The 16697-nt window shown below is 35.8% G+C and overlaps 2 protein-coding genes across 2 annotated transcripts; both read right to left on the bottom strand.

The window, feature by feature from the left end:
* Positions 1–3799: 3799 nt before the first annotated feature.
* Positions 3800–4297, bottom strand: LOC108212484 (uncharacterized). Its single transcript, XM_017384207.1, has one exon. The coding sequence runs from the start codon at positions 4295–4297 to the stop codon at positions 3800–3802; it is 498 nt and encodes a 165-aa protein (XP_017239696.1).
* On the bottom strand, positions 4298–4843 carry LOC108212483 (uncharacterized). Its single transcript, XM_017384206.1, has one exon. The coding sequence runs from the start codon at positions 4841–4843 to the stop codon at positions 4298–4300; it is 546 nt and encodes a 181-aa protein (XP_017239695.1).
* Positions 4844–16697: the final 11854 nt, after the last annotated feature.

Below are 16697 nucleotides of genomic sequence, written 5' to 3'. Positions count from 1 at the left end.
AGAAGGTCAAGGGATCGTTTTCTAGAAATATCTAGACATCCATTTTACAACACTCCCCCTTGGATGTCTAATTTTCAATAATCGTGCCTCGTTAAAACCTTCTAGGAAAAAATCCAATGGGAAAAAAATCCTAATAAAGGAAAAAGAGTACATCGATTTTGAAAATTTTATTTCAAGTTCTTAAGTCGACGCATGCCAATCCTATGCACCAATCTTTCAAAAACTGATGGGGGTAGCGACTTCGTGAATAGATCTGCAAGGTTGTCACTTGAGCGTATCTGTTGGACTTCAATTTCTCCATTCTCTTGAAGGTCATGTGTGAAGAAAAACTTGGGCGAAATATGTTTAGTATTATCGCCTTTGATATAACCTTTCTTTAGCTGCTCGATGCATGCTGCATTGTCTTCGAACATTACTGTTGGTGTCATGTCATGATGCATGCCACATGACTCCCGAATATGCTGACATATTGATCTCAACCAGACACATTCTCGACTAGCTTCATGGATTGCAAGAATTTCTGCATGATTAGAAGAGGTAGCAGCCAAAGATTGTTTAACCAATCGCCATGAGATGGCTGTATCCCCATAAGTGAACAAATATCCTGTCTGTGATCGAGCTTTATCTGGATCAGATAAATATCCTGCATCTGCATAACCCGTTAGCACTGCTTTGGATTTATTAGAATAAAATAAACCCATATCAATTGTGCCTCGAAGATATCGAAAAATATGTTTAACTCCATACCAATGCCTCCGAGTGGGGGCGTTACTATGTCTTGCTAATAGATTCACAGAAAATGCTATATCGGGTCGTGTATTATTAGCAAGATACATAAGCGCGCCTATAGCACTGAGATATGGTACTTCAGGACCGAGTATCTCTTCATTTTCTTCCTTTGGTCGGAACACGTCTTTTTTCTTATCAAGTGATCGAACAACCATCGGAGAGTTAAATGGATGTGATTTGTCCATGTAAAACCGTTTTAAGATCTTTTCTGTATATGATGATTGATGCACAAAAATTCCATTAGGAAGATGTTCAATTTGTAATCCAAGGCAAAGATTTGTTCTCCCAAGATCTTTCATTTCGAATTCTGCTTTTAAGTAATCAACTGTTTTTTGGAGCTCTTCAGGAGTTCCGATGATATTTAAATCATCAACATACACAGCCACTATAGAAAATGAAGATTCTGTTTTCTTTAGAAAGATACATGGACAAATAGGGTCATTCTTGTAATTTTCCCTTAGTAAATATTCGCTTAACCTCTTATACCACATTCGACCAGATTGCTTTAATCCATATATGGATCTTTGTAACTTAAGTGAATAAAGATCACGAGAGTATAATTTGGATGCTTCAGGCATTCGAAATCCTTCAGGAATCCTCATATAAATATCTTTCTCAAGGGAACCATACAAGTATGCTGTCACAACATCCATTAATCGCATTTCTAATTTTTCAATAACTGTCAGGCTAATAAGATAACGAAAAGTTGTAGCATCCATTACAGGGGAATATGTTTCCTCATAATCTATGCCTGGTCTTTGTGAAAATCCTTGAGCAACCAAACGTGCTATATATCTAACAATTTCATTTTTATCATTTCTTTTTCGCACAAATACCCATTTATAACCAACGGGTTTAGTCCCATCAGGGGTTCGGACTACAGGTCCAAACACTTCATGCTTGTTAAGTGAGCTCAATTCCTTTTCAATTGCTTCTTTCCATTTTGGCCAATCTTCTCTACGTCGACATTCTTCGACAGATTTTGGTTCAAGATCCTCGTCTTCCATCATTATATCAAGCGCTACATTATATGCAAAATTTTCATCGACGGTGATGTTATTTCGGTTCCATTTCTTTCCCGTGACAACATAATTTATAGAGATCTCTTCAATTTCAACATTTTTAGGTACCTGGTCCTCTTCTGGGGTCTGGTTATTCATGTCACGGGTCTCTTCTGGAGTCTCTCCTTGAGATTTTATTTCATCTATTTGGGCATCATCATATTTTGCTCCTTTTCTTTTTCGAGGATTTTTATCTTTGGAACCGGTTGGTCTACCTCGCTTCATGCGAGGTCTTGACTCATTTGCCTTGATAATTTGCCCTTCAGGGACTTTGATTTTTGCAGGAGTATTTGCAGCTGGTATGTGTGACTTAGTCACTCTATTGATATCATTGAATGCATCAGGCAATTGATTTGCTATGCCTTGTAAATGGATTAGTCTTTGAACTTCTAGTTCACATTGGTTTGTACGAGGATCAAAAATATTCCATGTAATTTCTTTATCCAGCTGCTTATTTTCTCCCCCTGATTTTGGGAAAATTTTAATCGCTCCCCCTAATTTTGGAAAAACATTTTCATCAAAATGACAGTCTGCAAATCTTGCAGTAAATAAATCACCTGTCATTGGTTCAAGATATTTGATTATTGAGGGAGATTCATAACCAACATATATTCCCAACTTTCTTTGAGGACCCATCTTTGTGCGTTGGGGTGGGGCAATTGGGACGTATACCGCACACCCAAATGTTCTAAGATGGGAAATATTAGGCTCTCTTCCGGAGGCCAATTGCAAGGGAGAGAATTTGTGATAGCTTGTAGGTCTGACGCGTATAAGTGCTGCTGCATGTAAAATGGCATGTCACCAAACTGTAACGGGGAGATTTGTTTTCATAATTAATGGTCTAGCAATCAATTGGAGTCTTTTAATTAATGATTCTGCAAGACCATTTTGTGTATGAACATGAGCTACAGGATGTTCAACACGTATCCCAATTGATGCACAAAACTCATTAAAAGCTTTTGATGTGAATTCTCCGGCATTATCCAGTCGAATTGTTCCAATATTATAATCCGGAAATTGTGACCTTAATCGGATTATTTGCGCAAGTAGTCTCGCAAACGCCAGGTTACGAGATGATAATAAGCACACATGTGACCACCTTGTTGATGCATCGATTAATACCATGAAATATTTAAATGGTCCACATGATGGGTGAATGGGCCCACATATATCACCCTGTATTCTTTCTAAAAATTGAGGAGATTCTGTTCCAATTTTTGCTAAGGAGGGTCTGATAATCAATTTTCCTTGAGAACAAGCAGCACAAGAGAATTCATTAGGTTGAAAAATCTTCTGGTTTTTCAATGGATGCCCGTGTGAATTCTCAATAATTTTTCGCATCATAATTGATCCAGGATGCCCTAGCTGATCATGCCATATAACGAAATTATTATTGTCAGTAAACTTCTGGTTTACTATGGCATTCACCTCAATATTTCGAATATGGGTATAGTATAATCCGGAAGAAAAGGCTGGCAATTCTTCTATAACACATTTGCTACCCGAAGTGATACTTGTAATATAAAGAAATTCTTTATCCTCTTTATTCACCGTTTCAACGTGATACCCATTTCTACGAATATCTTTAAAACTTAATAAATTTCTTTGTGACTTAGGGGAGAACAATGCATCATTTATAATAAATTTTGTTCCTTCGGGTAGTAATATAGTAGCTCTTCCGGAGCCTTCGATCAATTTTATACTCCCGGAAATTGTGCATACATTGCCTTCATATTTATTTAAAGAGGTGAAATATCTTCATTTTTAAGTATAGTGTGGGTCGTTGCGCTATCTACAAGACAAATATCTTCCTCTTTTGTTATATGCCCAATGCGAGAATGTAAAATTTCCATATTGCTTCAATAACATATAAATATATAATTAGTAAGGATAATCATGAAGAGATACAATCATATGCATTCGAATTTAAAATAAAGCAAATAAGTACATCAAGCATTCTGTTTATCATCTAGGGTAGTGGTGCCATCAGGGGTCTCATAAAAATCAGCAGTATCCAAATAAGTCATTGTAAGGAGATTGTCTGCATGGTCGTTATCTTCGAAAACTAAATTTGTTTCAACATTCTTGCCTTTGTCCTTCAGGGACGCTTGATAAAGATCAGCTAGGTGTTTTGGCGTACGACAGGTACGTGACCAATGGCCTTTCATTCCACATCTATAGCATTCACTTTCAACAACCCTTTTTCCTTTATTAATATTTTTCTCCAACTTCGGGTTGCAATTAGATCTATCATACTTGAAAATAGGGTAATTTTGGATTTGAGATCCACGACCACGGGATCCTTGTCCACGAGCAAAACCACGTCCACGTCCACGATTACCACCTCGTCCACGCCCGCCACCTCGTCCACGCCCATAATTGTATATTGCCGCATTCGCTTCAGGGAATGGGCGAGATCCTGTGAGGCGAGACTCATGATTCTTCATCTAAAGCTTATTATTTTGTTCAGCAACAAGAAGACAAGAGATCAAATCTGAATATTTTGTAAAACCTTTTTCACGATATTGTTGCTGGAGGAGTACATTTGAGGCATGAAAGGTTGAGTGAGTTTTTTCCAACATATCCGCATCAGTAATATTTTCTCCGCATAATTTTAATTGAGAACTTATTTTAAAAAGCGCGGAGTTATATTCACTGACGGTTTTGAAATCTTGCAGCCTCAAATGCATCCAATCATAACGAGCTTTTGGAAGAATCACAGTCTTTTGATGATCATACCTATCCTTTAAATTCTTCCACAATTCAAGCGGATCTTTCACCGTAAGATATTCACTTTTAAGTGCCTCATGGAGATGGCGGCGAAGAACGATCATAGCTTTTGCGCGGTTTGACTCAGTCTCTTGATTTTCCTCTTTAATTGTATTTCCGAGACCTTGTTCAGCCAAGTGAATTTCGATATCCAATATCCATGACAAGTAATTCTTTCCCGTAATATCAAGAGCCTCAAATTCAAGTTTCGTAAAGTTTGACATATTATAAACTATAAATGGTGTTAGTAAAATATATTAAATTTATACTACAAACAATAAGACTAATAAATCACAAGTCATGTAAAAACTTAAAATAGTATCCAATCATGCAGCAATTATAAAATGATTATCAACAAAGGTACTCTAATAAATTTATATATGCATAAAAATATTAAAAATTTTGTTACCGATCACGGTGAATATCATATAATAAAATTTTAGGATCAGACCTAGCATACAAAGAAAGTGTAACATTTAAGTCGGTTCTTGCAACAATCGAGGGAATCACAAATATCAATTTCATTATATGCATTTAGGTCAAAACATACTATTACAAGCAAACAGTAAAGAGACAAAAAAAAATGACTGTCAAGCAACAAACATGACCCAAGCGAGTCATCAGAAAGTTTGAACACCAGTGATAGATACTAGAATATATTAGTAATGGAAATGATATGCATGGACTAAGCAAAATCATGAGAATCTTAACTGTATGTATTATCTCTTTTTTTTTTTTGAAATAATGAAAAACCGAAGAGATATAGTCTGCAAGATCACGAATTTTCACAAATGAAAATTAATGAATGTGTGAAATCTCCATTATATTATAAAATTATATTGTATCACATATAATTTTGTCAAAATAATATTGAGTATGTTACAAAGAAAAAGGAAAAAAATAAAAATAAAAATCTAAAGGACACAAAACTAACAGGAAACTTGCACACCAATAATACTTAACTAGTCAGGCAATGGATGCTAGTATATATAAAACAAGTGAATACTTATTGTTGCATCATGTGTTACTCGATTTTAAAAAAAAACATGTATATAAAGGTACCAAAATTTATTGGTCATTTGCTACCATGTGCAAATAACATGATGGTATGGCAACTAGTATACTCATAGTAGCAAACAAGTGAAGCGAAATGAAAAGTTTGCACGTTCAGACAGAACAAATCAAATTTAAAGAAATCATACCTTTAACTTTGAACGAGATATGAGCTTGTTCCTTCTAAATTTTTAAACAAACCACCAAACTTCTTCTAACGAGCACTTCGTGCTGATAACGTTTTAGAAATACATTAGAGATAAGACACTTTGAGAGAAATTGATATATTATTTGTGAGAGAGATAGATTACAATGTAGAACATAGACCCTTTATATAGGCTATGTACAAGAGAGTTACAAGGAGTCAAAAAGCCAAAGGACACAAGTTATAGGAGCTAGAAGGTCAAGGGATCATTTTCTAGAAATATCTAGACATCCATTTTACAACAGCATGCATTTTTTTAACTTTAAAAGCCATCATTTTAGACATTTTTCATCATATTTTGATTATTCTCGTTAGTCAACCAAGGATATCTTACATATTTCATAGTCCCTCCATCCCACCAGATTCTTTACCGTTTTCCTTTTAGCCTTCCCACTCATTTTTATACATTACAAAACTTTCCTAAAATAGTTAATGGGTCCCATCACTTTCACACTTTTTCTTCCTTTTCACACTACTTTTACACCACTATCTCTCTTTTATATATTAAATATCACTGGGTCCCACCACTTCACCCATTTTTCTTTCTTTTTTCCACTACTTTATACATATTTCTTAACCTCCGTCCCCGTACCCAATCTAAAGAATGGGATGGGACGGAGGAAGTATTGGAAAAAAAAGTTATTCACATTTTGTATGTCTTATATTTAAGATAAAGGCATTATGGACCTATTAACTGTGCTTATATAACATATTAACCATTTTCTCTATTAATATTGATGAGAAATTGTTTGTACAATTTGACTAAAATATCAATTAAATCCAAAGTTCTACATTTTAATATGGGTAACAAGTAAAATAATTGATTGTTTATATATACTGAGTGGCGTCAATTAATTAATATATATTATGTCAGAAACATTAATACAAAGATAACATATTTTACTACCATCATCAATTTTATTGACATATAATAATAATAATGATGAAATAATTTTATAAATTTTCTAATATAACTATATTAATTAATTTTATGTGACATTAATTAACTAACACTACTCAGTTCATATAAACAATTAGTTCTTATATATGTTACTTACATTAAATTATATAATTTTTCGAGTGCGATTAATATAATATACAAATTGCAAAAACATAACTCATCAATATTAATATAGATAAAATGATTAATGTTTTTTTAACAATACTACTAGGTTTGTAATGTATTTAGCTAAAATCTTAGGCATGCAAAATATAAATAAATCATTTTTAAATGTGAAATATTTGAAATACTCTCGGTTGACTAATGATAATGATCAAAACATGACAGAAAAGTGTCTAAAAAATCTGAAATATGACAGTTTTTGAAGTTAAGATATGCGAAATGCTTATTGTAAATTTATTTGATGCAAAGTGCATTTAGCAAAAATTAAAAGGGTGTAAAATAAATTTAACTCTTATTACCGGTTAAATATAGAATAAATATCCAAAATAACTCAATTTCAGCTTCAGCTGCCCAAAATGTCTCAATCAGTGACTTACCTCAGATGTTAATCGGTGATTTTAATGTGGTCTTATCTAGTAGTGAAAGAGAAAACTGCTCTTACAACCACAGAGACACGGTTTCTCTTCTCAATTTCATGCAAGATAACGATCTAATGGACCTACCTCTCTGTAATGGATTTTTCACTTGGTTTGGACCTGAGAATAGGAAAAGCAGACTTGACAGAGCCATGTATAATACAAAATGGAATGATGTAGGATCCTGGTCACTACAAGCCCTTCACATAAAATCTTCTGACCATCGGCCAATCTTTCTCTCTAGCAACATGAATGACTGGGGCCCTAAACCCTTCAAATTTTTCCATTGCTGGCTACAGAATGAAGATTTTGTACAGAAATTGGGAAAAGTCTGGAAAGATCACCCAAATTCACCTCTTAATCAGAGATTCAGGGCGCTAAGACAGTATGCTAGAAGATGGAATTCTTCTTCGAATGGTAACGTAGATGCTAAGATTAAATCTCTTGAGATTGAACAACTGGAAGCAGACTCAACTGATGCGAATCCGGCAACAAAAAAAAAGGATTACAGCAGAATTAGAGCTAGCCTATGAGCAAAAAGCAAGTATGCTATGTCAAATTTCAAGGTTAAATTGGCAATTGCATGGGGAGAGGAATACTAGGATTTTTCACAGGGCCATAGCAGGTAGGAACAGATCTAAACTGATTCATGGATTACAAGTCGGATCAGATTGGACCACTAGCCCTTCTGCAATCAAGAATATCTTCTTCGCTCATTTTCGAGACTTCTTTTGTAAACCTTCAACTGCCCGAATATTCAACATTCAGCAAAATTTTCTTCCATCTCTCTCTGATGAAGATAGCAAGCAGCTAATTAAAAAATTCACAGAGGGGGAAATATGGAATGCATTACATGACACGGACTCAAACAAGGCTCCTGGGCCCGATGGAATTAATGCAGGGGTGCTTAAGGCTTTGTGGCCATCAATCAAGTTGGAAATTTGCAAAGCTTTCAAAGATTTTCACAACTCATCATTGGTGCCACCAGGATCAAATTCATCATTCATAGCACTGATACCTAAGTCAAAAGAAGCTTCCAAACCTTCAGATTACCGTCCAATTTCTTTGATGAACTCAAGCATGAAGCTAATCTCGCAAGTTTTGGTAAGAAGGTTAAGTCGTTGTATGGACAGGCTGATTTCTCCTACTCAAACAGCTTTTGTTAAAGGAAGACAGATCGATGGCATTCTACTCACTTCTGAAATTTATCACTCCTTGAAATCAGCAAAAAACAAAGGTCTTATCCTTAAAATTGATTTTGCAAAGGCGTTTGACAGCATAAAATGGGAATTCTTGTTTCACGTCCTGGAATTCATGAATTTTGATCCAAAATGGGTTGCCTGGATTAGAGAGTTGTTTGAAACATCTCGAATTTCTGTCCTCGTTAATGGTAGTCCCATGGAGGAATTTCATCCAACTAGAGGCCTTCGTCAAGGCGACCCACTATCTCCACTCCTGTTCAACCTAATTGGTGAGGTACTATCACGGTTGCTTGATTCAGCTCATGGAATAGGTCTATTTGAGGGGGTCTCGATTGCAGGCTATGACAACAAACTAACTCATCTACAGTTCGCGGATGATGTAATCTTATTCCTAAAGAATGACTCACTCTCAGTACAAGGTATTAAAGTAACTTTAAAGATTTTTGAGCTAATTTCAGGACTGCAAATTAACTACGGGAAGAGTAAGCTCTACGGTTTCAAGGAAAATCAGGAGCAAATGCTCCAATGGACTGAGTGCCTTGGTTGTTCTATAGGCTCTGATCACTTTACCTATCTGGGTGCTGCATTAGGTAAGTCTCCAAAAAAGATGGTATTTTGGAAGCCGTTGGAACAAAAAATTACCTCAAAGCCACTACGCCATAGATGGCCTATTGCAACGCCCTTGTAACGCTTGTGTTACAATAGCTAGGCAGATTTTGACATAATGAAACACTCCTCATGACGTATTACAATAGCCGAAATTCACTGTCAAAATAGACGTGACAGTGTTGCAACCTTGTAACGCCACATCCAACTGTTACAATAATTAATATAATTTAATTATTTATTTATTTATTTATTTATTTATGTAATTAAAAATTTATTTAATTAGTGGCTCCCACATTTGGGTCCCACACTTGTTGGCCCACTACTGCTGACATGGCATGTGGGTCCTACATGTGTGCCCCACTACTGCTGACGTGGCAGTGCGGGTCCCACGTGTGGGCTCCACTACTGCTGACGTGGCCATGGTGGGTCCCACGTGTGGGCTCCACTACTGTTGATGTGGCATGTGGGTCCCACACGTGGGCCCGCTTCTGCTGACGTGGCAGGTGGGTCACAAAGTGGGCCCCACTACTGTGACATGGCAGTGTGGGCCCGCCACTGATGACGTGGCTGTGTGGGTCCCACCTCTTGTGACGTGGCTGTGAGGGTCCCACGACGTTGACGTGGCAGCTGTGGGCCCCACGACGCTGACGTGGCAGCGTTGGGCAGTACTTCAAAAATGTTTTGAAATTTTTGAAGGCCAAGGGAATTGAACCCATGACCTCTCACATAACAAAACAAGTCAGAAACCACTCCACCAACATTGCTTTTGTGTTTAACAATGCATAACTAAAATATAACCTAATCTTTTCTTTGCTGGGCTCCAAAAAAAATTTATGTTTATCAGGCCTATTTCATCGATTACCCATGTTTCAGTTGTTTAAAATCTCGCCCATATACTTATATATGACTTCTGTTTTTTATTTTTGTTTTAAAATCTAGATTTTGTAAACAATAAAACCGAGATTTTTTTTTATTTTTTTTGAACAAAAAAATCGAGATTTTTTTAAACAATAAAATCGAGATTTTTAAACAATAAAATCGAATTTTTTTTATTTATGTTTAAAAAATCGAGATTTTTTTAAACAATAAAATTGAGATATTTTTAAACAATAAATTTGAGATTTTTTTAAACAATAAAATTGAGATTTTTCTTAACAATAAAATCGAGATTTTAAACTTTTTTTCATCGAGATTGTAAAATTGTAAAAAAAAGTACCAATTGGGTTTAATTTATGTATTTAAATATTATCAAAAAATAAAATAAAAATGAAGAGTTTTTACAGCCGTGTGCAATCAAACAAATTTTTATTGGTGAATGCACCAGCCGTGGGGGTAGCTTAAGAGTTTTTACAGCCTTTATTTAAACCCTCTCCACCAACATCTTCATTTTAATCTCTCTGAAACCCTCTCAAGCTTATACAAAAACCCTCTCAACGTCTCAAGCTTATCTCCGTGGGGATATCGAAGAATTGTTGTTTGGGTTTGAAAATCAATTTGGGAAGAAACGCAAGGGAATGGGAAATAGAAAGCGTAAAATCGACTCTCCTTTCAAAAAGAGGTCAATATTTTTTAATTTGTCGTATTGGAAACATGTTCAACTTCGACACAATCTTGACGCTATGCACATAGAAAAAAACTTATGCGACAATATATTAGGTACTTTACTAAATATTGGTGGCATGTCAAAAGACCACTTGGGTGCTCGCTTTGATTTGCAAGAAATGGGAATAAGGAAGTCACTTCACCCTGTTAAAGGTGCAGATGGAGAGACTTACGAGATTATGGCATCCATCTTTGACATGACAGATAAGGAGAAAGATGTCTTTTGCAAGCTGTTGAAGAATGTGAAACTGCCTTATGGCTGTGCTGCTAATATAAGTCGTTACGTGCACACAGACGAGAGAAAAGTAGTGGGGTATAAAAGCCATGACGCGCATTTTATCCTCCACTACTTGTTACAATTTGCTGCAAAGAAATCACTAAAACCTGAGGTGGCAAAGCCGTTGATCAAATTAAGTGAATTTCTTAGAGGCTTATGGAGCAAGGTGATTGTCTTGGATGATATTGAGAGGTTGCAAGAAGAAATTGTTGAAATTCTCTGTGAATTTGAGATAATATTCCCACCTGCCTTCTTTGACATCATGGTTCACTTACCTGTCCATTTGTGTAATGAAGTTAAATGCGGCGGACCGGTGCACCTTCGGTGTATGTATCCTATTGAGCGGTATCTTGCAAAGCTGAAATCATATGTACGTAATAGGAGCAAACCAGAAGGCTCAATTGCAGAAGGCTACCTAGCAGATGAGTGTATCACATTTTGTTCAAGATTTTTGCTTTGTGAAGAAGCAAAAGAAAATACTGATTTTGGAAGATGTCCAACAAATGTGACGTACCATATTGGAACAAGAAGGAATAAAGATGGCAAAGTTTTCCAATTAGAAGATTCAGAATGGAAAGCATGTCATACCTACACTCTGTTCAATAGCGGCAATAAGGAAATTGAGGCTTTGCTTGAGTAAGTTCTCTAGTCCTTACATTTATTAAATAATAAAAACTAATTAAAATGCCTCTTTTATAAACAGTTTCAATTATTTACTTGATAGGATTCATCGAGCTTCAGTTGAAGCAGATCAAACTTCAGAACGATACAAAAAGGAGCAAACACACTCCAAAGAGTTTTGGAGATGGTTAAAGGTCCAAGTTGAAAATCTGGACACCAATTCAACCGAGTTACAAGTGTTAGCATTAGGTCCCAATCGAACAGCGAGGAGGTTTAGCGGGTATTTCATAAATGGTTATCGATTCCACACAAAGAAGAGAGATTCTCGATGCACCACACAAAACAGTGGAGTTTTTTTAACTGCTGAAACCACTAGTTTTGCAAATTCTAAGGACAAAAATCCAATTATCGGGGAAGTGAACTACTATGGGTCTATTGAAGATATTTTTGAAGTTGATTACTGGGGAGTATTCAGGGTGGTTATGTTTAAGTGTTGCTGGTACCAAGAAGAAAAAGATCCCTTTGGTCTGACTAGGGTCAATTTTAACAAGTCCCGTCACAAATCTGATCCTTATGTTCTTGCTTCACAAGTGCAGCAAGTATTCTATGTGGAAGATCCAATTGCAAAATCTGTTCAATATGTTATGAAAAGACTACCAAGGGTTTGGTGTGACGCTGAAGACCAAGATTTGTTGGAAGAAGAAAACAACCCTCCTGATAAACATGATTCTAATCTTGATTTCCAACTACAAAATCAAGTTGGTGAATTTAGTTGGTTCAGGGAAGATATCCCTAAAAGACAAGTCCATGTATCACCAACTTAAGTAAAAAAAAAACTCTTTGGTAATATGTAATTTAGGAGATGTTTTAGTTGCTGATATGTAATTTAGGAGACTGAAATTTATTGGCGATGTTTTAATATTGGTGATGATCTCTGAATTAACTAACTGTTTCTCATAGTTAATTAAACTTGTGTTGCTAAGGTCCAATGTTAGTTAACTGTTTTCCATATATAATTGTGGAATTGTAGCATAATTCTCTCTTTCTTGATGATCATTCCTTAACTTAATAACAATCACTTCTGTCTTTATATTTAGTTGTCTAGTTCAGTTTTTAAATTATCCGCATAATTGGTCTCCTTTTAATCCATATATGTTCATTTCTGTAGGATGGCAGAGAAGTTGGTGAATGTGAGGTATAACTATGATGGCACATTCAACAAGACAAGTTATTCAGGGGGGAAGAGTATTATTATCAACTGCCAAGACGTGGATGAATTTTCATATACAGTGGCGCTAGAAAATGTCAAGGATTGCCTCAACTGTACTGAAATTGGAGGATTATATGTGCTGAATGGAAAACCCCTACAATGGAAGCTTCTGAAGTGTGATTCAGATTTGCTTCAACTGGTAGATGCCTGCGAAAGTGGTGGGGACATAAATATATATGTGGATTGTGTTGTTGACAAAGAATGCAAGCCACTGGAGCCAGGGGTGCCATTTCTAGTCGTACGACCAAGAAAGAACATACTTAAAGGTCATTTCTTATTTCAAATTTTAAATTTAAATATAATAACAAATTACTAAGTCATATTTACTTATAATAAGGCTTGCTTATGTGTTTAATCTCATGAGACACATGTTTACTGATTTGTGTCTTTTTGCAAATTTTTGCAGAACATCTACAAATCAAACAGAATAGGCGTACTTTTGTTTCTTCACACCAACTACAGCAACAAAGGCAAAGCAAGAGGATTCCAAGGTCACCTCAGATGCAGGAGGTTGAACAGAACAAGCTTCCAAAATCACCACGTTTGCAGGAGCTAGCGAAGAAGAATCTTCGAAGCTCAACTCATTTGCAAGAGGTTCAAAACAACAATCTGCCAAAGACACCTCCAAAGAATCTTCGAAGCTCAACTCATGTGCAAGAGGTTCAAAACAACAATTTGCCAAAGACACCTCCAAAGAATCTTCGAAGCTCAACTCATTTGCAAGAGGTTGAAAACAACAATCTGTCAAAGTCACCGCGTTTGGAGGACCTACAGAAGGATCTTTCAAGCAACCCTCAGTGGAAGAAAGATGTATGCCCCAACGCTGTATCTGCATTGGTGGCGAAAAGGAGGTTACACTTATCAAAATTGGATACAATTGAGGTAGTAATATTTTCCCTTAGCTCACACCTATTTTCTAACATACCAACTGATATTTTCCTGATTTCACACTTGCAGTCGGGCCGAGTGAATGAGTATGAGCTGCGTAAAATTCAGAATGTGGAAGAAAACAAAAAAAAGTTCAAGGAACTCGGATTAGGAAAATATGCTGCTAATCCAATTAAGCCGATAGTCCAGCAGAGTACAAAGGAAAAGAAGGATCGGGAAGATCCTAAATATGTTGTGGAAAATGAGACGGGAGATGAAAGTGATGACACTTCAGAGGTAATATTTTATACTTATTATGTACACTTTTTCTTTATTTGTGTTTATTTTATTATTAATTAGCTGTTTGTGAAATTATATGAACCTATTGGGTAATTTTGTGTAAGGGGTTGCATTTGATTTTGCACTTATTATGTACATTTTTTCTTCATTTGTTGGTAGAGGCCTCTTAACTTAATTAGTAATCAAGAATATAGATAAAAAAGAGTTGTTAATGCTTTCTTTTTTGAGAAATTTTAAAAGTTTTGTGTTGTTAATTTTAAGTTTGTTTTGATAACGCTTATTCATTTGTATTAGGCTAGACACAATTTGCATGCAATAATTATGTCTTAAAATTTCTAAATGATTTTTTTTATTAAATTAACAATATCACAATATATATCTGTTTTAGTTATTATGTACATTTTTTCTTCATTTGTGTTTAATATTTACTGCATAGGGAATCAAATATGTCCAGAAACGGAAAGCAATACCTGGTCCCAGAACTCGTTCGCGAGCAAATGATAAGGATTTGGGTGATAAGGATCCGGTGGATCCTATCGACAAAGGCAAAAAGGTTGCTGCTGCTAGTACCAAAAGTGCAAAACTTATAAAGCCAACATGCAGCAAACTGCTAAAACAAGGGGATAATTCTGCACCAAGTGGTACAATTGCTGCGTATATGGCCCTGCGAGAACGTCAGAAGCAGAATCTTGAAGCTGAAATGAGGAGAGAGGATGTTGGTGATACAGATTTACAAAATGGAAGTGAAGGTGAAGAAGTAGAAGAAGGTAATATGGTCATTTGTACTTTATTTCTTCTGTACGTCTCATTTTTTAATAATTAGTAGGATTATTAGCAATAATATGGTAATTGCATTTTATTTTATTGATGGCTATCTGAACAGAACCTAAAAGACGTAGAGGACGTTCAAAAATGTTAAAAGTTCATGCTAGGACTGCTGCTGAAAAGATCTTTGTTAAACTGAGTAAACGAGGTCAACCAATTGGAGAGCGGAAAACTAGATCCGAGTTGAGCAATTTCCTGGGGACTCTAGTTAAGGATCACGTGTCACTTACTTATGTTAATTGGCATGTTGTTCCAGATGATTTGAAGAAGAAAATGTTGGAATATACTTTGGTGACCTCTATAACCTCAACTTTACTTACTTTTCTCATATCTGTGCACCAACTCATTCAAGTTCTATGTTGACACATTATAGGAGAGGTTTGATATAGCACCAGAAGGGGAAAAGTGGGTGTACAAGACACTTAATTCATCCTGGAGAACACACAAGTCTCGTGTCAAGCTGATGCATTACTCCCAATTTGACAATGATGAGGAGAGGATTCAAAACAGGCCGGATCATATTCCGCTCGAGGATTTTAAGATGCTGTTGGACTACTGGGCGGACGATGGAGTTCAGGTATATTTATAAGGTGGCAAGTATATAGTTTAGAAATTAATTTGCTGCACGCCATTTGATATGGAAAGTAAAATATGATAACATTGTTTTGGTAACAGATTTTGGCTGAGGATAATAAGGCTCGTCGCAATATGTATGTTGAGACACACACTCTCGGTTGCAAGAGTCTTGCTGAGCTTAGAACAACACTGGTATGAACATAAACAACTTGAGTACCCTATAGCTTTTAATAATTTGTCATAAATATTTGTTAATTGATGATGTCCGTAATTTGTAAGAAATAAAATTGAGTACCTTGTACCTTTTTCTTATATTAATTTTTAGAGTGTTGATAATCGCCAGTTTGATGTTACTTTTGGATAATTGCCATATGAGTTTATAATAGGCACAGACTTCAATAATATTTGAAGGTAGATTAGGCACTCTAAATCTTCTGCATTTAAATTTTTATTGGATTAAATAGCAGTTTGGACTTGGTACGCTAATTTGAGTTTAGCTTTGAGTTTGGCAGTTTTTTAATCCTATTTTTAAAAATGCACTCAAATTATGTAATGCCCAAATTCACAGTTGTTAAATTCAATTTTAGTTTAATTAGTTTGAAAAGTTCACGAGTGAAGTGTATTTTCCGATTACTTGGATTTTTTGTCTACCTTCAATGTTCCCGTACCAAGCTTGTCTAATTCATTGTCTACTTACGAGTGAAGTGTTGTTTCTGTTACTTGACAGAAAGAAGATGACCCAAATCAGAGGTCCCCATCAGAGGCTAAAATCTTTGTAGAAAGTCGCAAGCGCAAGCCTGGGCACGAGTACAAGTTAAGTCCAAAAGCAATTAAGAAAAAAATTGTAAGTAAATTATATTCTAAAGTATATATATTTGAACTCATTTTACCTCTACCTCTGTACACTTGACAAAACTTTCTCTTGTAGGAGTCTGTTGAAAAGATAACGAAAGAAGGAAATGATGCAGCTGAGCTCGTTCCCAAAAAGAAAAAGAACCGGCCAGATTGGTTGGTGGGAAGGCAAGGTAAAACAGCAGCTTCGACAGAAACTCCAGTTGATCCGGTTACACAATCTACACTCGAGGAGCTGCACACAAAGATTGCTCAGCTAGAGAGTGAGATGGAAGCGAAG

Source organism: Daucus carota, chromosome 6 (assembly GCF_001625215.2).
Source record: "Daucus carota subsp. sativus chromosome 6, DH1 v3.0, whole genome shotgun sequence".
Taxonomy (NCBI): Eukaryota; Viridiplantae; Streptophyta; class Magnoliopsida; order Apiales; family Apiaceae; genus Daucus; species Daucus carota.
This window is presented reverse-complemented; position numbering and strand designations above follow the sequence as displayed.

What these genes read in the sequence shown, in the direction of transcription:
- LOC108212484 (XM_017384207.1), bottom strand. Translation starts at nt 4,297, where the DNA reads ATGAAGAATCATGAGTCTCGCCTCACAGGATCTCGCCCATTCCCTGAA.
- LOC108212483 (XM_017384206.1), bottom strand. Translation starts at nt 4,843, where the DNA reads ATGTCAAACTTTACGAAACTTGAATTTGAGGCTCTTGATATTACGGGA.